Source organism: Phoenix dactylifera, chromosome 8, assembly GCF_009389715.1.
Source record: "Phoenix dactylifera cultivar Barhee BC4 chromosome 8, palm_55x_up_171113_PBpolish2nd_filt_p, whole genome shotgun sequence".
NCBI lineage: Eukaryota > Viridiplantae > Streptophyta > Magnoliopsida > Arecales > Arecaceae > Phoenix > Phoenix dactylifera.
The window spans coordinates 979,497-1,002,329 of NC_052399.1; the positions used below are offsets into that span (position 1 = coordinate 979,497).

Below are 22,833 nucleotides of genomic sequence, written 5' to 3' on the forward strand. Positions count from 1 at the left end.
ATGTTATGAGTTTTTGGGCTCATATGTGTACTGCAGAGGGGTAGAAATATGCAACAATTTGAATCGTCATCTTGGGCAAATTCCTATTAAATATAGATATTGCATGAGATCCAATTAAATTTGTGTTCTTCCTTTTCACTTGGAAGTAGTAGGATCCCAACATTTGTGATAGCACTCCTAAAAATTGCATTCTTGATGGCATGTATAAAAAGAAAGAGAATGTGTCAGTGCCCTGAGAAAAGGTATATTTTGAGTATGTAGGCACATGTATGCAATGGAGATGGACAGAATTGTATAGCAGATTGAACCATGATGGGCTGCGTTGAGTGACATGTAACATTACTAGCATGTCTAAAAAGAAAAGAAAAAGTGAACGGTTCACTTGGATAAATTGTTAGCTGAGTAATTGCTCATGTTTGTCTAGGTACTTATAGAAGTTCATAATAGTAGCATTGCAACATGTAATAAATGTGCGTGAAATTAATTGGATATCAGGCTAAAGTAGTGCTGGTTTTTGGGTATGTGTAATGCAGGGGAAAGAAATATAAATTTTGATGGATGGTTATAATCTTATGTAACCAATATTTTTTATCTAGACTGATCAATTTACTTCAAATTTTAATTGTACGAATGATCTTGTTTCTTTTCAACCACGATGTGTATATGTTCAGAAGGCAAGGGAGAGAAATGAAATGATTTTATTTTGTATATCAAATAAAAAGTATATTCAATATTGAAAATGGTTGTGCTCGTCCTTTGCTATGGAATTTATTTAGAGCTGTCTTATGCTTGTCCTTTGCTATGGTGTTTATTTGGTGGGCTAGGATGGATGGAGAATCTCTTCTTTTTATCTATTCTTTTTTAAGATTTTTGAACTAAATAGTGGATGAGGACCATCCATCCTTCTAATCTCACCCATGGTCTCCTTCATGATCCTACCTAAACACATGATGAAAGTTAAATATGTGTTTTACAACTATATCCGTAAAAGTTTCAAACTTTGGCATGACTCCTCCTCTTCGGTATAAAAGCACTCTCCTTTTCAATATTCTATGCCTCTATAATATAGTGCACTCTCCTTTAAAGCAAACAAAGAATTTCTATGACAGCAGGCATGCAACCAAAAAGCATGACTAGCCAACGGTTTAACGATAATAATTACAGGTTACGAGACCAAGTGCTTCAAATGAGAATGCGGCATTATAGCACACTAACACCACCTTTCATGAGTACGGAGAAATGATTCATTTTTCTTGTGCATTCTAATTGCCAACGGTTTATCATGATTCCTAGCTTTGCAAAGCATACCAAACCATTACCCTATGCAAGAGCATATAAGAATTCAAATTTCCTCTAGAAAGCCATCACCCAGGCACTAGAAGAGGTTTGGAATCCTCTATCCGCTCTCTCAAGCCATTTTCAAAGTCCGCTGATCAGTCTACTGTCAAGTAAGTTAGTAACTCAAAATTCATCGACTAATTAATATTGCCGCAGATGAAGACCTATACACCCCCCAGATAAATGGCTTTATAAATCTCAAATCTGTTTAGCGACATTGCATCCTACCAACAAGACAGGGTTTGAAATAACACCAGTTTTAGGTGGACGGACGCTTCTCCACCTGCCGGTGAGTGGTGACCGGCGAGTCTCCACAAGCCCCCAACCCCCATAATTTTGACATTTTTTAATCATATCTTTAATTATAAAATTTGAAAACAAGATAAAATGCCATACGGAAAGCGGGGTCAAACGCCTTTGTTCTGCGGCTGCCTCGGGGACCCGAAAGCTCGGATTCACGCGTAGCTGACGTGGCCAAACGCGAGACCACCAACCCGGCCACCATCCATCACGGCCGTCCACATCATCATACGGCGAAACTTCCGTGGTCCCACGTCTCCATGCTCGCTTGAAGCCGAAGGAGTCATCATCACCGTGGCCCCGTGGATCGCACGGTCGTACTTTTCCGTTCAACCTTGGACCCCGGCTCGTGCGACTCGAGGACCACCGTTGGGAACGCTGTTCCGGATGTGGACCAATTGATGGCCGTGTGACGCGATGAATGAGGTGCATCGTGGCGGTGACGGTACGTAGGACGGTGAGTTTTATGAGGTTGCGGGTGACGAGATGGCCTCGAGAGAAGAGCCCCGCCTCACGGCATCATGAGGGACGTAGGCGGTAGGCCCGGCCCATCATCAAGCCAGCGAGGTCGGGTCGATATGTGATCCAATCTGGACCATTGAATCCATGGGCCGGACCTTGACTTTCTAATGATGTTTTGGTATCTATATTTTATCTGATTTACTTTGTCAAAGTTTCGTTCGGGATTTTCCAATTGAGAGGATGGATTTTCTTCTTGTTAAAGTCATAGGTTTTATATGAATCCTGAGTCCCTGACAATTAGAAGAGCAAATGTCAGCGTCTTGAGCTGGTGTCTGATTAGAGAAAAAAGAATTTAATTATAGTCATTGCTCGACTTCGACTTCTCGATCGGGACAGGAAAGGCATATGTAGTTTTCAAGATTAGTTACGGAAGCCTTAGATATGATATAAAAGTATCATGACCTACGACCATGCGAACCTAAATGTTTTCAAGGCCTGTTTAGATGCTTATGTCCAATTTCTTCAGGTAACCTTCATTTGGATGCAACTGAGATGCAGGAACATCTCATCGACCCCTCTCAACCCATCTCAACCCATCTCTGTAACTGATGTGGCATCAAATAAGTATGGTGATGTGGTGCAATCAGATTCATCCAACCCACAACCAACATAGTAGCCCCAACACCTCCTTGATAGAATCAAACTAAATCAATTTCCACCAACTAGATGGCCGAGCTAAGCAGATTAGAAGCAACCAACTTGTGAAGTCAGGTTCCTTGCTCGACCAAACAATCAGCTCGACACCAAGCAAAGCCCTTTCATCTCAAACAATGGCCAAAAACACACTTCTTTCGTTACTCCTGGAGTTATAGCTGCCGCAATCTTAAGCCGTTTGGCATGATCTCAGATAGTTACAGTTGAATCTCATGTAGTTACAGCGGAATCTTCGGCGGTTACAACACAACTCCGGGTTGTTAGAATGCAATCTCTAGAGATTCTGTATCCCTAAGCTATAAATAAACCTAAAGATCCACCATGAAAGGTAACTGCCAAAATCTCAATTAGAGCAATATTCTGTCTCTCTAATTTCTTCTTTATTTCTGTACAAATACTCTTCCTAACTTAAGCATTGGAGGGTCATCCACGGAAGCAGCACAGTAACATTGTTCCTTAGATTGTGTGTAGTTATCCTGGAATGAAAGACCTGGCTTCTGATAGGCCCATAATCTCAACTTCACGTCTTCTACTTGGCACTGTATTTCAATTCATCATGATAACTTATCCCATTCGAAGATACTTTTCTAACTTTGATTATAATGTGCTTGACCCCTTCATCTTAGCGGAAAAATAATGAGCATGCTTACAAACTGTTTCAGGTCATTATATTGATTATTTTTCAGAGCTGCTAATGATCAGGAATTCTCTCATGATGAGAAACAACTGCCGCAATTTGAATGTTTCCCTTATAATAAATTTATTATGGATGAAGACCTTAAATCAGCTGCAATAATCTAGGATTATAATAAATTTATTGTTTTACCATGGAGATAATTAATTATATACCAAACACATGTTTTGCGGATATATATATATATATATATATATATATATATATATATATATATATATATATATATATATATATATATATATATATATATATATATATATATATATATATATATAATTATAATTTCATGACGCTGAAATATGGTGATTGCAAATAGAGATGTTAAGAGATGACCCTAGATTAGATTTCTTCGTGTTTGAGCCTCGTTAAAAGTTTTGGATATGCTTGCAGCAGACCTAGCCAATTTGTATCTCCATTATGATTATAAAGCAATTATGATTGAAAGTTAAATATAGAACTCGCATACAACCCTTACTTCAAGAGTAAAAGAATATTTGATGTCTGAAAGTGATCATATCAACTGGTAACATTTATATGATTTTTTTTCTCTTCATTACTCCACATGGATATTTAAACCAACAAGAAGAGAGCATGGTCAGGAAACAGCTTCACTGAGGTTCTCAACTTATACATGGTAGAAGTGTGAAGAAATTATATTATGCAGTGGGGTAGAAACTGCTGCACATCAGGTTTTATGATGCCTATGATATATGGAGATCTGGGTCTGATAGGCCTCAACCCAACTGGAATGAGCAAGGCCCCACTAAACCTGTTCTACGTTAAATAACATCATCCAACATTTGTAGTTGGACGATTACATGCCTCGACCCCATACCAAATGGTTTAAGTACTTAGGCACCTTACAACCGGCCAACAAGCAGAGTCATGAGCCATAAGTAACTCCTCCAAGTGGTCACTCTATCCAATCTGTGGCACGTCGGTTCCTAAGCCAAGATAGCTCCACACAACACCGGCCGGATGTTTAAAATATCTCATACAACTCGGAATTGCTTTATGGTGATCGATGAAATTTAGGAGAAGATTAGTGAAAGTTTTGATAGTCTGAAGCAAGGGAGGACCAGTAATAATCAGGTACAGGAGAGAAGTTTAGATAAGAAAAGTTGATGTGATGGAAGCTTTTTTTTTTTTTTTTTTTTCTGATACAACGGTTACTTGCACCAATTGTGTATGAGCACACCCAATAACGTTAAAAAAAAGTACATGGCGAAGAGGAGAAGGAACCGAGTCCTAATCCTTCTATAGAAACCCACCTAAATGATGCATAACATAAAAAATGACCCAGTCTGCTGCAATGTTCACCTTCCGATGGATATGAGAGGCTCTAAAGTGGCCACACTCTCCTGCGAGCCTCTGGATATCTCGAAGCAGTGGGTGCCCAACATCATAGGTGTGCTAACCTCAGATCCACTCAATTATTGTAGCCAAGTCTCTCTCCAGATGAATGTAGAGATCAGTATGGTCTGACAGCACTTTGGTCCGCTGGTTGTCACCTATCTATCCCCAGCTCGTGTGGCGGGCCGAGGACCCGGGCTTAAACCGAGGAAGTGACATTCCTGCCATTTTTCCCAAACCAAAAGGGGAAAAAAAAGGAGTTAGGAAATTAGTATTGGTTGCACCAGTGTTCCCATTTAAGAAAATATAAGTTACGAATGGTTTTCGTCCTGATATAGGTGAGTCTCTAGGCCAGCTGCAGACTCTGAAATATGACTATAGAAAAGTGCCTCAAGATTCAAGAGTGTCCATTAGTATTTCCTAACTAACTACAGTTTTCTTAATATATACATACATACATACATACATATATATATATATATATATATATATATATATATATATATATATATATATATATATATATATATATATATATATATATATATATATATATATATATATATATATAGCCACACACACCAAGATCAACTCATGGATAAATACCTTATCTCATAAAACCAGCATGGCTGTAGAGAACATCTCCTAATCTTAGTCCACCAAATGTCAATTAATTTAAACACATCTAATCTATTAATCAGATAATTATGCTGATATCCAAAGGATAACATAGTACATTTTAGAGACACTATATCAATTAATGAGTAGTCTTTAAATATTGCATCCAGATCACGGAGCATTTTAGATCAAGAGATCAATCAACCGCCAGATGCATTGATAAGTTCTGTTTAAATATTTAATCTAGACCAACAAAGAATTTCATATCAAGAGCATATTTGGTGTCAGTTTCCACCAAACTGCCCAGTTTCCTAGTCAGATATCCTTTCAACTATCTCACAGCAACTGGTAAGAATTTGTCTTCAGATTTCTAGAGCGATGCTATAAATATTTAGTGGTGATTGGTAAAGATATCGTTGTTGCTGAGTTCATAGATCTTAAGAAAAATTGCACTTAAATTTGATGCCGTACTAAAACCAGAGACTCAAAATTTAATGAATGATGTCAAGGAATCAAGGCTGACTCTCATGCAAGAACCTGCAACAGCCAGCATGCAGGGGAAAAAAAAAAACCTCGATCCTATGATGCAAAGACGCTAGGAACTAAATAACGATGAGCAAGCCTTGCACAGGCATTGAATGATAAAGACTAGAGACTTGGATGTCCTGTGACCACAGATACGCTAATAGCTAAAGAATAAAACAAATTATAAAATGGCAATATAGCTGGCCAACATTGTATGGGTATTTGAAATTTGAATGTTAACAAAAAATGACCTTGTAAGCCAGATAAGTGGCAAAGATGAGAGTGTTGATATGTATGGTTAATTTACAAAGAATGGGATACCAGATATGCAAGACATGTAAGAAGAGGCATAACAGTTGAACTGACAGACAAGTAAAATGATGAAGATCATGATGGGCACAAGTTCAAAAACATGCAGAGACATCAGACAAAGATGCTTGTTGTGCCAAAGGATCAGAGAGAGAACACTTGGATGGAAGTTCTCAGGAAGAACTTCATCCAGCTTGCAGAAACGTCATACATAAACCTTTAGCAAAAAAAATAGCAAAAATGATCCATAAAACCAATGTCAAATAGATTTGACAAAGTTTGATGGTTATGCTCATGATAACATAGATCCAGTGAATCTGAGTTGGGATGAGGCTAGATGACTACAATAGTAACAGTTGAAATAGTAAAAAGTGAGTACTTTGATTCCACTATGAATAATTGACCTTGGAATGTACATACAGTCATATCTTCTCATGAACCCACGTTTTTGATTAACTTTAAATCGTTTCATTGTCTAACAACTATAGATGATTAACTGCCCAAAGACTTATTAGGCACACAAAAAGAGGATCTCAACTTTCAACCCAAAATACAAGCAAAATTTAGAGCTCAGTAACTGGCAATCACACCTTAAGCAATGTAAGCCGCATGATCTTATTGTAACAAACTCGGCAATTCACAATGTTCTCAAATTCAAAATCTAGTATAAATTTCTGAAAAATAGTCCATGATATTTAAGATGAAATGGCAAAAACCCGATTTTGCACTGAAGGAAAACAAAAACGTTAGGTGAGAGGAAGAAATTCAGTATTCAGCACAGCACATGGTACATTTCTATTGCTTTACAAGGGCTTCCAATACTGGGTTTAGAACATATACTACAGAACCATCAAGCTGAGACTCTTAAAAATTTCATACTTCAAACAAATGTTATTAGGCAACACATGGTTCCTTCCCAATAAACCATATCAGGGATGCCTTGATGATGACACCCTTGTCCGCATTGACTATGAAAGTAATAATACTGTGGGCTCCCTACAAAGATCCTAGCTATGAACCTGTTAAACCACAAAATAGTTCAACAATATCAAAACAAAAATTCACCCACCCCATCAGAACACTATATATTTAATGAAATTACATGAGAAGCACAAATTAACCATAACTCAGAAGTAACAAGAAGGTGCAATGAGGTAACAAAACTTATTGTACATGGAGCAAATAGTCTATAGAGACAACAACCTAAATGGTGTTTAATAAGAACAAACATTGGTCTAGCGAATCGATGATGATGACAACTTTAGGCATTCACTTTGGCACCGTTTTAGGCAGATGTCGTTCCAATTGGGCACCTGGTGTTGGTTAACACAAACTGTCCGTGCACAAGCATCAGCACAAGCATCAAGCTCAGAAACACCACAAACAGTAACACATGTGTCAGGAATTGGGTCTTTTGAGAATGCACCAACCTTCTTCAACATTCTTTTTGAAGTACAAACCCTTTCGCAGACAAAAATTTCATCTGAGTTCTTCTCACGCCCTCGAATACCCTTAAGACGCTGCTCCTCAGAACGCCTCCTTTTCACTCTAATGGCTTGGCCTGTTAGAATTGCTGGAATGGCAAACCCCAGCAAGGGCCACAAAAGGTCCACCATTACTATCGCAGCGCTTTAGTTGCCCCTCTTCACCCTCACCACTAGACAATATAAGAACATTAAAAAAAAAAAGAAATATCAGTGGAATGCTATTTTGCCATTTCTCTAGCAAGTATAAGGCAATAAGAAGAAGCCAGTTACAAAAAAGTCAAAAAGCATGCAATTTATGATAAATAATGATAAAATACCCTAAATGGCATATTGTTAAGATAAAACAAACAATCTGGAGAATCTAGCAAACTGCAGGAAAGGTAACTATCACCTCAATAAGTTGCAAAAAAAAAAAAAGATCAAAATTAAAATGTTTCACCAAGGAATTGCAAATATCCTAAGAAAAAGAAAAATTGCAAATTAACATATTTTAGACATCTGGAGCAAAGTGAATCAAACAATGAACTGAATGTGCAACTTTAGAAAGATGTCATCTTTCAAATGACAACAGAAAATGGCATGATGCAATGAAAATCACTGCTTTCATTCCTAACATTGGTTCTCAGATAAATGATGTAAAAATTCAATGCAGCCACTGAAACGTTGCATACTAATGGATTGCGCTTTCTGAAATATAATTTTGTAATAAAAATCTATTTTATTTGGTTTTTGCAAAACGGCTCACTTCTAAGTCCATTTTGAAATGTAATCACACAATTATATCTCTGCTTTCATAACCAGTACAAGAGCATTTTCACATGTGCCCTGACCTGTATTACTTGTCCATTTATTTGTTCAGGGCATAATGATCCAGCAAAAATAGGATGTGCCATTTTGACGAAGGAAAAAAAAAGAAGAAAAATATGCATATTTGGAAAAATGGATATATATTGGATACTTTTGCAATACCCCCTACTAAAAAATTCAAAATTATAAAGCAAAAGTTTTTGATTCTGAGACTGCAAATCACATTTATGGTTTATCACTTATTATTGGAGAGCAAGTTCTTCATTAAAAAAAGATTTTGGAAAGAAAATTTCTGGAAATACAGTATTCCTCAGTTTTTCATTTGTAGCTAAGATCAAGATCCTACTCCAGAGGTAAATAAAAAAACTTTTTTGAAAGGAAAAAGTGGACTCCAATTTTTCTCCACTACCTTCTAGTCCATTCCAAGGTTCATCATAGTTTGTCAGCAGGCTGGGTTGAGCCGGCTCAGTCTTACTAGGCCATAGAGACTTGATAGAGGATAATTACACTTTATTCAGCCGACTAGAAACAAAAATGAACCTGATAAATGCATTTCTCAGTCAAATAAGGGTCTGGAAATTTAATTCATGGGAAAAACTTCAGGAAAACAGAAGGAAGTGGGTGCTAGATAGGATTGCGTATTTACCATCATTTTCTCTCAGAATATTGTTTTAGAACTGACCCATTGGAAGATTTTTGACTATTCATTGTCCTATTCAATTGAAGCATTGTTTCTTTTTCTGGTTTCCAAAATGCCAACAAGGATAGGTTTTGTTTAGGGGCATAAGCAGGTGAGATAAGACCAGATCAAATTAGCACTTGAATTGGACTTGATTCATACCCAAATTTGAGGCCCATCGGTTGGATATGGTCCCCTAAACAGGAAAGAATCCAGTCTAGATGGGTATGGATCTTGTGGTATTTTATGAGAGCTGGTTAGGTCCAATTGAACCAATAAACTTCAGAAAAATCAAGTCTGGACCTTTAAACTTTGAAGACAATGAACAACACCAATCAAACTCGAATAGCTAGGTTATTAGGTCATATCAAGGTTATTGGCATGATTACGCCACCATGATATTTCTTATCATGCTGTTAGGTAAGCATGCACCTAAGATCCACTTGAGAGAAATCATTAGAATCACCCTCCATCAACCACTCACAAATCGCTGCTAGTCCAGTTTTTAAAACTTAATTCTTTCATAAATAAGATTTTTAAGGCTTAGAGTCAAGCTGAATTGACTCAGACTAAGCTCAAGTCCCTGAGAAAGTCCAATTTTCAAAGAGGCCAAGCTCTCAAAGTAAGTGCTAAGCTCACCTCAAAGATGTAGTTAAATTAATTGTCCTTGAGGGCAACTCAGAAGGTTGTGAATGAGGGAGAGGAAGAGGGTTCAACTCTTCTGAACTCATAGAGGAGGACGAGGAGGAGGAAGGCTACAATGCCTTTTTATGGCAAAGGCTACATGATGTCAATCTCTTAAAATTTGATGTCTCTAGGACTTTGCGCTCCCGGGTCTTGTTGCTCTCATATCTAGCAGGACTTCCACCCACTTGTTCCGATCTCAGGCCGAGGCTTAATTTTTCCCTCTGCTTGTGCAGTATGGTCTTCTCTTTGGATTTATATTTAATCTAAATAATAGTCCATGACAGTTCTTGAAGCCAGAAAATTGGTCTTCCAACTCCAGTAGGTGTTTTGGATGCTAATCACTTAGCTAGCCTTCTAACGCTCCATATAAGAGGACCGTCATTTGCAGCACCCTGAAAGAGCTTACTTTCACATACACAGTCCTTTGCAAAGCAGACTGCATGCGACCAAGTTGATCTCTGTTGGTTCATACCCAACTCAACTTGAAACAAAGGTGCTCCAAATACTTCTAAGCAGCATCATGGTCTAAACCAGAGACTGCTCCATGGCTAACCCAGAGACAGGACAGGGCCATACTACAAGGGCACATAAAGTACACCTCATGTGTTGTGATGCAAATCAAGGTGATGGCATGGCATCTGAAGCATGAAATACTAAGCATGCTATAGACCATGGAATTCATCCTTCAGCCAGCAGCTTCAACGAACACAAGAAGCAAGCAGCGCCCAGCTAATTCGAGTATGAGATGGCTTTAGGCTTTTAATTAGTGCCTCGCAAACCAAGCTCCTCCCACAGAGCTGTGTGGAGTTTTGCGATAACTATGGCAACTAAGTTGCAAGGGGGCATTAACCTAAAACTTCAAATAGCCAAAAACTATAGGGTAGCAGAAAAGGCCTTTGTACTCATGGTCCAATCTAACAAAACGAACAAAAAGAAATAAGAAATGATATTTGTAATAGTGTAAATTATAGTAAAGAGGTGAATCAACTAGCTAGTTTGTCTTCACATAGGAGTAAATAAAGAACAATGTTCATGGAAAAAGGATGCATTCCTAAAGCTTTAGAGTCTTTTCTTTCTTTAGCTAAACAACATGGTTTTCCTTTTGAACAAAGGAACAAATTAATAAGGGCTTGCTCTGGATTTCTTATTAACAGAACATAATTAGGGTTTCAAATGAATTGAGACATCATCATACATAAGATAAGGCTTGGCTAGCTAAGAGACCTATTCAAACTCCTTCAGTCCGATAGCACCTGGGAACAATCGACACTGAAATGCTTGACTACTGAACAGGATGAGCTTCAATAATTGTCAACTTCAAACATAAGCAAAGGCTTGGACAGGGCTCCAGAATAACTTAATCAGTCAAGCCTAAGCATCTCTTGTTGAGCTTGGCTTAAGCTCAAGCTGACCTTGAGCACCCCCTTGACATAACCAAGTCAAACCAAAGAAAAAAGCAAACTAAAGCTTGGCTTTAGCTTAGCTTGTTTGTGGACCTAAAATACTAGCTTGGTCACTAAACTTAAACATGGAGTCCATAATGTCTTCCATGTGAATCTGAAACCATGGTGATATATTTTTTTAGCATTGATATCTATAGAAATTTTAACAGCTTATGGTCCTCAGATACATGTTAATTTACTCAAACACCCACCTGCTGAAGTTAACTCCTTTGCAGTTGCAGCTATTTAGCTAAGTTAATGTAATAGATTTGGAACGTGTCTACCATATACCACTTCATAGTTCATGGCATACAATGTAAGAATGCTCCATTACCAACTATGTGCTGTATTCCAGTTTTCAACTGTACCCAACAAGATATAAAAGCCAGCATATAGACAATTAACAAAATTTACATTGTTAGCTGATGTTAAGTAATGGCTTGATCACACGATCATCACCCATGACTTTCCCATCAACATGGCATGGATTACCGAGTACAATACTAATGCAAGAAATCTCCGCGGAAGGATTGCAGAAAGTTCTATAACTGGCTGACAACCTAACCAACATCAGCTGCTGAATTCTCGGCTAAGGCAACCCGTAGGCAAGAGACAAGCCTGCCCTACAACGTTCATTTGTTTGTCAAGCAATATCAACCCAGCAACCTCCTCGCCCCAAAAGACTTAAAAAGAATCTAATAAAGAGGGATGATGATAAAATCTCATATGGGGAACTTATTCAACTGAATCGAAATGCAAAATCAAATACAAAGTAGAATGCAATCCCATTTTGGCAAGTCAATTTATTCGATGCTATAACAAAGTTACAAATTGATGCAATATTGGACCCAGCTAGTTCGCCACCTAAGCCGAAACTGAGATCATAAACCTTGAACACGAATGGAGCGTGGGCATATAACCACTTGCCGAGAGAATATGATGCAAATTTGACACTAAAAGCACCAGGGAGGGTCGAAGTGCAACCAAAAGAACCCTAAACCCCGAGAGGCACACTAAACACATCAATAAATTTAGCATATTTAGTCAAGTGGAAGAAGAAGTTTGTTGTGGGGAAAAGAAATCAAACCCTAAAATTAAAAAAATATAATATAAATAAATTGACGGAAAAAAAACGATCGAGACGATTCAAGATTCTGTAACCCACCAGATGCCCCTAAGAAAAGATTTTTCAAGAGCGATTAGGGAAGAGATGGTACCGCCGCTTGAAGAAAAGAGAGTGGCCCGCTCGCGTTACAGGTTGTCCGGCGGAATGACCTCCTCAGCCTCGGTCTTCAGGGTCTCACATTTAAATGCCCCCACTTCATCACTCCATGCTACGAAACCGAGACAGGCCTCCAGGTGCCAATCTTTGGGGTCCGATTCGGACGAGCCTTGAGCCTAAACCCTAAACCCTGAGCCTCTAACCATAGTTGGGTCCAGATTGAGCCGCACACAATATATACTAAACTAGGCTCGGACGTGAGTGTGGATCCTGATTCAGCTCAGCTCAAGTCTAGGATTGAAAGCTGAGCAACTTAACCCAGTTTGTGTAATAGGGCTCGAACCTAATTCTATCTCAAAATAGTGCAAAAGGCGTGAATTGGATCTTATCTCAAATGATCACAGCCAACTCTGCTTAGCAACCAGAAGTTCTCCTGCCTTACAACCCCCTTTTCTCTCAGTCAAAAAGAAAAGAAGAAGAGATTTCATCCCCAAGTATTAGTGCTTGGTAATTATAATACAGGTGGATTTCCTTCATTTTTTTCTTTTTTTTCTCCAGAAAACAGAAAAGCAAAAAGGCTAGAGATTGAAATCCAAGTGGTATTAGGCTTCATAAACTTTAGAATCGGGTCAGGACCGTGTTTTGGTAGGTGGCTCGTTTTCGAGGCAGCCAGATTAAATTTTTGTAGGTTCTTGAGCTATCCAATGGTCCACCCTGTTCATGCTGCAGCCTTGGGATTAAAGAGCTACTTGTGTTAGTCCAAGCAATAAGGACTATCTCATTCTTGTCAATCTACCCCTCTGGTACTTGGTTGACGACATGGTGTAAATCCCATCGAGGTGCTTCAAGATTTTTTATCAAATACGATATGATATCTCGCTAAGCTGAAACTAGCTAATACCCTAGAATTGCATAGCTTATTTGGTTAAGAGGCTCTGATGTCCAGGAAAGATGGATAAGATCATTATATCAAAAGCAATCCAGCTTTTATAAGCAGCAAGCAGAAAATACTGTTCTCAGCTCATCAAAGCATTTGCGAGTAATCATTAATCTGCCATTCGAATGTCCAAATAACACTGCTGTATCAGCGAGGGCTGTTTCACAGGATTCAAATCCAAGTATAAAATTCAGGAGCTGAAGATTCTTCCAAAATTCAGTCTCAAGCACAGAGGACCTAAATGATTTTTCAGCATTCCAGTTGACCAGGGTCCCGGGAAAACTACACTACAGAGCCAATGAATGGGAGGAAGGTGCAAAAAAATGGTCTAAAAGAAAGAAGTTTTGAGACAAAAAAAAAAAAAATCCTAAAAATCAATATGAGTTACAGGGAGATCTACTTAAAAGGAAGAAAACGATGTACATCAATTGTTTTCAGCTTAAGACCGATAGAAGTAACTACAATTTCTATAGTGCATTGATGATTGTATCAAGATCTAAGCTTCAGCACTTGCAGTCTAGCACTTGAATTGCTAGCCAAGTAAACTATAAGAAGGCACCATCCAACTTTGACAATAAAAGGGGAAGAAGAAAGCAGGACGAGCACAGATAAGCCGACTTTAAAGCATTTAGGATCAGAATGGGCATAAAGATTGTTAGAGAGAAGATATGATGCAATTGATTACTGAGGAACTTCAAATAATGGACCCAACAAAAACAATAAATAATGAGTCCGATGTCAAAAAGACATATGAAATTGGTTCTACATCATTTCTTCCCTGACACTTTGTTGCCCATGGGTTTCTTATACAGTAAAACACGTTCAGGATGGACTGCAGAAATTGCTACAGAATGATCAAGCGGACAATTTGTCCTGAAAAGCGGAATGACTTTGCTGCTTCTCTTAGGCATCTGTTCTTTTCATCTCGGGTCCAATGCTGCATCCATGAAGTATACAATCCAATTAATAATATGTAGTTTATGAACTAAATTTGAAGTCATGCCAGTGCGAGTAATAACACTAAATGGTATAACTAATTTGTTACCTGTCCCAACTCGTTGAGATTCTCCCTCACATCTTTCAACAACTCTTGTGCATTCCCATCCCATTTGTAGAACTCAAGTTCCTTTCCTTCCAAAAGCTTCTCACAAACCTAAAAAACAGGAATTCAAAGATCTGAAGTTCAGATAAGTAGGAGAATCCCTTATCATTTCTTATAAATATTTTCCAAGAAATCCAACCGTATGTTATACAAAACATATCAATATTTCAGAATCTAGTACATGACCGTAATTATCTCATCCACTTGTTCAAAAATCAAAGTCATATGCGGTTGGGGTTCCTATAAAATCAAGGTTACCAAACTAGGTTTCAACTACTAGGCAAACCACATATTGATTTCAATGGTTTTGGTGGTTTTGGTGGTTTCGGTGGTATGGCTCCATTTTCAACCAAAACCACAAGTAAAACCATCAAGACCTTTCCAAACATATTGGAGTCAGGTTTATGAATTCTCATTTGCTAAGCGTTCCTACCTAGGGCTGCCTCTAATGAAAATTAATTCAAACTATTAAAAAAGTTAAACTTTAGAAATCATATCACTTTGGTGATTTCATACTGAAAAATCAAAGAACTGTAAATAAAAATGAAAACAAGTTTTACAATCATGTGTGACATCATTTAAGAAAATATTTATCATTTTTTTGATTATGATCTAAAAAATGTATGTCGAAAAGATGCAACTCTAGCATGGCGAGACCTATGCCAACTAATTTACTTTTACATCAAAGATAAGTTTTTAGAACTTTTAAAAACTCATAAAATTTAAGCTTGATCTTCAGAAAATCTCTCATGGAATTCAAAAAAATGAAGAAACATTTTTTTTAAAAAAAAGCAAGCATTGTCCATATACAGCACATTTGGTTGCAGAAGTCAGTTTCAGGCCTCAGCTGAAATCCCAGAAGCAACCTTGTACTTGAATTGCCTCAAGCCGGAACCAATATTTTTTTATTTCAGTTTTTAAGTTCGGGTGAAAGCTTAAAACCATTAAATGAACAATGCATTAATCAAACCATGCAGTATTATATTAATTTTGAAAATGGATTGCTAGGATACCTTTTTACCTATTACTTGGCCACCTGAGATATGTGCAAAATATATGTTGTACAAATGGCATAAGAAGGATGGTGCACTTCTCTCAGCCAGTTCTTTAAGATAAGTAGAATAAGTAGTTCCAGGAGAACTTGGTTCTGGAATCACAATATCTTGTTGTCTGAACCACTCTAAATCTTTTGAAAGACTAGCCGATCGCTCCAAACCAGTTCTTCTGAAGTAAACATCTGTAGAAACATTATAAAGAAATTATATTCAAGTTCTTCATATATTCATTACCCTAATGCTTGATAAGGGCACACTGTCCATTTAGCATACTTCTCTTTCTGTCTTCTTTAGCACCTTTGCAAATGCTTCATAGAGTACATAAATAATTTCCAATAAACAATTTTAATTTTCCACTTCATCTGATGCATGAATGTTCAAATCTGGTTTAACATACAAACTAAAACAAGAACGTAGCAATGTTCAGACAATTTTTCAACTATTTCTAATGCATAAGCTTTAGCCAATCCTCTCTTCAGTTTTTGCAGGCAAAAAATAATGTGCTATTAGAAACAATACCCCTGCTGATAGTTATGGTGCGCAAAGATTTTACTCATGAACTTTCAAAGAAGATAGGAAACAATAAGAGGGGATTCCTAGAGACGAACCGCTTTCAAAACCCTTAAGAGTTCTTCCCAACCAAGCGTGTGTGCAGTCAGCTTCTTAAAGGCAAAAAAATCTACATCTAGATGTGAATGACCTAAAAGTAGCCATTTTTTGAAAGATTATAAAGTCTACATGTTTAACATCAGTCTTCCTACCCCTGTGATGTAATCAGATGCCAAAAAAGATTTAAGCCAATAGGTTGTTCAGCAGTCCCATGTGAAACCTCTGTTCTTGTCCACAACTAAAAAAAGTTCAGTAGTTTCCCTAGAACTTATGAAATATTATTTTTTTTAAATGCACGCTTAGCAAGTCAATTGAACACTGGCTTCTGAGATTGTTGCTAAAAACACTTAATGCAGTGCAGATTCAAAAAACTAGCATAACATGTAACTTGACACTACAACTGAGCAAACAGGTACCCATGTTGCTGGTATTTTAAAATCAGAGGTGCAAAAGGATTGCTATCAGAGTGCTGATTGTCATCTAACCCTATATTCCATTAAGAAAATTGACTTGAAATACAATATATATATATATACTTTTGGATTTTTTTTCCTTCCTTGTTACGTTAAGTTTTCCAATCGGTTGTTCCTACCATTTCATTCCTTCTCTTACTTCCTAATCTTGACCTTTATATACCTCGCTTTAGTTGAGACTACACACATACACAAGTCTAGCTGATGGTTTATCTTAGGGACTCCTTTTAGTCACACTGAAAAGAATCATTGATGAGAGAAAAATAACCAAAACCAAAACCAAGAAATCTTATCTAAATTATCTAGCAATTATTTGCTAATAGAATCTTATCCAGCCTTTCCGAACTTTCTTCTCTCGTGCAGCTCTTTTGGAGCTAATTAGAAATCTCTAAGATGAAGAAAACAAACTCATCTTAAAATGGAAAAGTTGCAAATGAATACTTTGTTGATTCGTACACCTAGAATCGAACAAAGTTAAAGACGTAATATGCATGGAGCAAATAATGGTTCGGTAAGAGATAGCCATAATGTAAAATGAACATACTCAGGGAGAAACATGGTTGAAGCATAGACATACTGTGAGATAAATGTACATGGAATTGGTGTACTTTATAGACCTTACTCCTCCCCAATTCTTAAAAAGCACAAATGACAGAACAAAACAGGAAGAGAGATAAATCAAAAGGAAGTGCAGGAAAGAAAGAAGGGGAAGGAGAAGGGAAGCTCACAGGCGACATCGGTGGACTCGTCCACGATGCGCTCAACGGTGTGGAAGACGAGCTTGCTGTCGACCAAGTACTTGAGGAACCCCTCCATGCTCGGCTGCCAGGTGTCCCTAACGCCGCCCGGCTCGAGCTCTCCCTCCCCCTCCGCCCTCACGTCGCCGCCGGTGGGTGTGCTCCGGAGCCTCATGGCGACGAACCGCATCTCCTCGACGATGCCCTTGCTCTCCCCCGGGTGGAGCTTGCGGTACCTCACCCTCTTCTTCGCCACGGGAGGGCCGGATGGAGAGGGAGGAGCAGCAGCGGTTATAGGGGGAGAAAATGAGGGAGAGGAGGACGACGAGCAATAGCAGGAGAAGGAGAAGCTGGGGTTATTTGGGTTGAAGGAGAGATGGGGATTTGGGGATGGTGGGGGAGTGGCGGAGAGAAAGCGGGGGTTTTCCAACAGCCTCAAAGAAGAGGGTGCTGCTACGCCAAAGGACGTCATCAATCCCGTTCTTCTTCCCTTCGCTGGAGATGGTAAGGGTTTGATCTCTTTCTTTAACAAACATAACTTTCTATCCGATTTATTGAAAAAAAATAATTAAAAAAATTAATTATTAGGGCCATGTCTAAATTCTGTTGCATGGTGTGGCAATTTATGGCCGATCTTAAGTAGATTTTGGTTTCGCATAAATAAATTTGAATCGTAAATGGGTTAATCTGCCTAAATTTTTTTATTGAACAAGTTAAGTTTATGATTAAACCTTTGATCTATTTAAATCCATTTAATTCATTAAAAATTTATTTAATTCATTTAATCCATTTGGCTTAAATTTTTAAATAAATAGATTATTTGGATTTATTTATTTAATAAATAGATTAGATTTAGATTTAAAATTTTGATCTGTTTAATAAATAGTTGAAATTTAGATTGATGAATTTTTGATCTGACCGGCATCAAACATAAGTACCTATATCTAATCTGACCTGATCCGCTTGTCATCCCTAGTTGCAAATGATGCTGTCTCGGTACTAAGAAACATGGCTTGCGGCTTTTATATTTACCGCTTATGGTATGGTTGATCTTAATGGGTTGTTACTGTGAGATATAGAGGACACACGAGGTGCGATGGGACCAGAACTCGTCAAGTCTAGTCAAAAAAATGATCCCAAATTTTGAACTAACAATATGTCTATATAAAAACCGATTGGGATTCAAAAGTGGTTCCAGATCAACTAGGAAATCAACTCTCAGGAATTCATGATGCATCACAGGAACAGCATTCTTGATAGCAGTTTCAGAAAGTTGGATAAAGTGCACAAGATCTAGCTAAATTCTGAAACTGAGCACAAAGATTACTTGCTTCCAAGAAGCTATCTCTGTCCTCGAATCAACTTAATAAATACTTGGCATCCCCATCCTCTCCCATGAGGGTTCCAAATACCTTCAAACTAAATTAAATTAGCTTAAAACATGCCACTTGATGCAGGTCTTAAGGTAAAATCTACCGGAAGAATCAGTTTCTCAATGTTTGCCTGCCTCATCTGCTTCGCCAGTCAAATATTTCTATCATCATATTTTAACCATGGCCAAGAAGCTTACGGTTAATTCATATTAAGTCAAATGTTAAGCAGTGCAACACATTGTTCTTACCAATCATGAGGAAAGAAGGAACGGAAAGCAATCCGCTATCCTCTACAAAGGTCGTGGCTGGGAGAGGATAGGTTTAGGACTGCCATGAACGCTCTTGCTGTCTTTTTTTATTCTTTTATATGTCTTTGACACTCTAAGACTATGCATTATTTTCTCAGGGATAAGTATAGGACTATCTGTTTTCCATGCAGGTCCATTTTTATATCAACTAGATGTATCTCAACCTGAGGGTTACTTGGTCTGCGGAGGATTTACTTCGGCATTTCAAGTCTGCTGTCCAGGCTTTGAGTTCGGCCACCTGGGGCATTACTAGTGCCTATCTAGCCTATCATATTTGGCTAGATAGAAATGATAGGGTCTTCGAGAGCAGAAGGGCCCCTCTGAGAGTTGTGGTGGACAAAGCTATACGGTTGGCCGACAAGGTATCCGAGGTTACTGTGACAGTTTCATCTGTGTTGGCTAGGAACATCTGGATCTCCTCTATCGTTGTTACAGCGCCTAGGTATGCACTCACTTTCTAGGAACCCCCACCCCCTGGCCACCTTAAGGTGAACTTTGATGGCAGCTTGTCTGTCAGTGGAGGAGGCACGGGTGTTGCCTTTGTAATTAGGAAGGGTGGCACATCTTCAAGTCATCTGTTGGGGCGGAGTTCAGGGCCGCTTGGGAGGGCATCTCCTGTGCGAGGCAAGTTCTGGAGGCCCATTGCATTATCCTAGAGTGGGATTCAATACAGGTGGTTGAGTGGATTCTACAGGAGGCGTCGGAGGCTCTCGATCATCCGCTTATCGAGAACGTTCGGCGATTACTACAGAAGTGTGATGTATTCAGTGTTGTGCATGTATTGCGAGAGGTGAACAGAGCTGCTGACTGGGTCGCTTCCTTTGCTGCTCATCATTCTGGAGAGACCTTTTGGACTCGGTGCGTTCCAGTACCTCCACCGTTGTGGTCTATTCTGTCTTTTGACTCAGTTGGTTATGCTCATGCGAGACTAGTGTGAGTTGCCGGTGTACCAAAAAAAAAAAAAACTACATTAAATCTGACCTTTTATATTCACAACATGCATACCTAAAAAAAATGTTGTTGTTATTCATGGGAATTTAATTAATTCAACAGAAGCGTTAATCTTCATGCATGATAAAATAATTTAACGCTGCCATAACTTGCAAGGTAGACTGCCCCGTAACGGGCAGAACATGGATACCGTATCTGCCATTCAAAGGCTACAATAAAAGCCCAACAGCTACTACAGCTGCCCCAATGGTCAGCCCAATACCGAGTCCTAATTGGGTTGGGTTTCGGATTATCCATTAAAAGATAGCCTATGGGCCATGCAACCAAAAGGCAGCAGTGGCTTCCCTACAAATACGGCCGCCTCAGCTCCCCCTTTCTCCCTAATTCCGAGTTCTTCGCCACTCTCTCTCCGGCCTCCCCCCGCCCTCCTCCCCAGCCGGAAGGGGCACGCAAAGAATTCGAATGGGGAAGTCCGAAAGAGTCGAACGAGGAGGAGCAGCCTCTCTTTTTCTCACTTAGACGAGAAGGAATCGAAAGAGGAGGAACCGAATGAGGAGGAGATGCGGCTCCAAGAAGATTAGTGTCCAAGAAAGCAAGAAAAAGCTAATTGAAATGCGGCGTCAGAAAAAGCTGTAGTCTTCCTTCGGCTTGCAATAAAGAATAGAGTGCATAAGAATGAGAGCAAGATGTCAGCGAAAAAGATCCGGGACACTAAATACCCACTTGTTCCAAGGACAAGTAGAAAGATAATATCCAAAAAAAGAGAGTAGAAAGATAAGATCGTTATCAGAAGAGCTTAGGATCTTTATAAGGGCAATCCATTATTGGAACGTGTTTTTTTTTGGCAGGATTTGGCTGCGTCGTCTTAAAATCTAGAAATTTTCTAATACGGATCAGTTCAATTGGACGATCTAATGCTCCATATTTTCATCAAAGTATATGCCAGCAAAAGACAGGAATGTCCTCAACCACGTCAGCACATTTTATGTTTGACACGTCACGGCACTTAGAGCCAAACCGTCTGCATTAACTGCTGTATTTTAGCTCACGTAAGCAGCGCGGCTCCAACCCATTCCCATCCCCGTATCTTCCAAAACCAAAATAATATGGGGCAGGCACTATATATATATATATATATATATATAGAGAGAGAGAGAGAGAGAGAGAGAGAGAGGGGGGGGGGGGGGGGGGGGGGGGGGAGGGGACTTTCTATTTTAGTATATTTTTTTAGTACATATTTTAAAGAAAAATTTAAAAATCAATGGCTCTTCTTTTCAATAGAGTCATCAATCTACCGCTTAAAAAAAAAAATAGATTTTTTCTTCTTCATTTTCGATACAGACTTTTTTTTAGTACGTACTATATGACTAGATTGGTACATATCAAGTAAATTAATCATCCAACAAATTAATATATATCTCTAAATAAATCGATATATAGTTTATCGATCTGCCAATTTTTTAGATTTTTTTTTTTCCTGCCTATTACTGTTTTTTGTGTTTTGTTGTTTCTTTAGTCTAATTTTCATCTGCAAAAGACAAAAACTCGTTTTGGAAAGTAACTCCAGGTTTGCTTTTGTTGTCCTCCGAGGTTTATTTTTTATTTTTTCCCCCTCTTTAGATTGTGGAATCTTGTAGACTTGATTTGAGATGGGTAGATGTTTGATTATGATGGGGACGCTTCAATGCCACCTGTGGTTCGATCCCACATGATTTCCATCAGCACTCCATCCTATGGAGCCACGATCGGATTATATAAGATTATGACAATGATGCAGGATTATTAGAGATTATAGATAAGGGTAAACTGGTTAAAAATTGGATCTTTTTTTTTTTTTTTGCTCTATTCGTTTTCTTTTTTTAAAAAAAAACTTATGTTCTGCATTTCTTGTCTCTTTTGTTCTTTGTTTGTTTTTGGGTGTTCTATGTGTTTTCCTTGTGTCTTTTTTTTTTTTTAAGGTTTGAAATGTGGAACTGTTTGGAGTAATTGGGTAAATGTTCTCTTTTGGTATATTTTCTTTTGTTTAAGCGTTAATAATTTTTTTATATACCAAAAAAAACCCGTTAATATTCTTTTTTTCATCCTTTAATCATACTTGTTTATGCTGGATACACAATGAGCCTCTTGAAAACTAATCAGAGGTTCCAACTAGAAATAATAAAGGGATTAAAAAATTTATGATTTTTGCATTAAAAAATTTCCTACTTTTGCTTGAAAATTATGGAGTATTTCTTCCTGACTTTTATGTACATTTCTTCTCCCTTTTGTGGGTGATATTTTATCAATCTAAACCAAGTTTTCTTTCCAAAAAGAGGTACTTATGTGCAGAATAAAGACTCGTTACTCCTGTCAAAAACAATGACCCCAAATTTGGAATTATCAATATCTCTATATAAAAACTGATTGGCATCTAAAAGTTGTTCAAGATTAATTTGGGAGAGTATGGTTTCAGCTCCACTTCTTGGTTAGACTGGAAGTCAGTCAGCAGTTCTATTAACTCTCGAGCATTCATGACGCATCACAGCCGCGGCATTCCTGATAGCAATGTCAGAAAGTTGTATGAAGATGCGACGGATCTGACTAAATGCTGAAGCCGAGCAGTCTAAGCTGTTACAAAAACTAGCTAAAGAGCCAAGAATGAAGAAATC

General features: G+C 38.3%; 2 protein-coding genes across 4 annotated transcripts; both read right to left on the reverse strand.

Annotated features, from left to right (window-relative positions):
- Positions 1–7,085: 7,085 nt before the first annotated feature.
- LOC103710979 (uncharacterized protein At5g64816-like) lies at positions 7,086–12,791 on the reverse strand. Of its 2 annotated transcripts, none has more exons than XM_008796927.4 (2): positions 12,636–12,791; positions 7,086–7,973 (listed from the first exon to the last, which is right to left on the reverse strand). In XM_008796927.4, the coding sequence occupies exon 2, from the start codon at positions 7,930–7,932 to the stop codon at positions 7,552–7,554; it is 381 nt and encodes a 126-aa protein (XP_008795149.1). In that variant the 5' UTR covers positions 7,933–7,973; positions 12,636–12,791; the 3' UTR covers positions 7,086–7,551. The 2 variants fall into 2 exon arrangements, with proteins under 2 accessions (XP_008795149.1, XP_008795151.1); XM_008796929.4 differs by having other exon boundaries at positions 12,584–12,768.
- Positions 12,792–14,229: 1,438 nt separating this feature from the next.
- LOC103710978 (probable inactive heme oxygenase 2, chloroplastic) lies at positions 14,230–18,071 on the reverse strand. 2 transcript variants are annotated; one of them, XM_026806194.2, is made up of 5 exons: positions 17,545–18,071; positions 15,693–15,916; positions 14,623–14,730; positions 14,422–14,514; positions 14,230–14,336 (listed from the first exon to the last, which is right to left on the reverse strand). In XM_026806194.2, exons 1-4 carry the CDS (start codon positions 18,023–18,025, stop codon positions 14,422–14,424), a joined length of 906 nt encoding a protein of 301 aa, XP_026661995.2. In that variant the 5' UTR covers positions 18,026–18,071; the 3' UTR covers positions 14,230–14,336. The 2 variants fall into 2 exon arrangements, with proteins under 2 accessions (XP_026661995.2, XP_008795147.2); XM_008796925.3 differs by having other exon boundaries at positions 14,233–14,514; positions 17,545–18,070.
- Between the last annotated feature and the right edge of the window lie 4,762 nt (positions 18,072–22,833).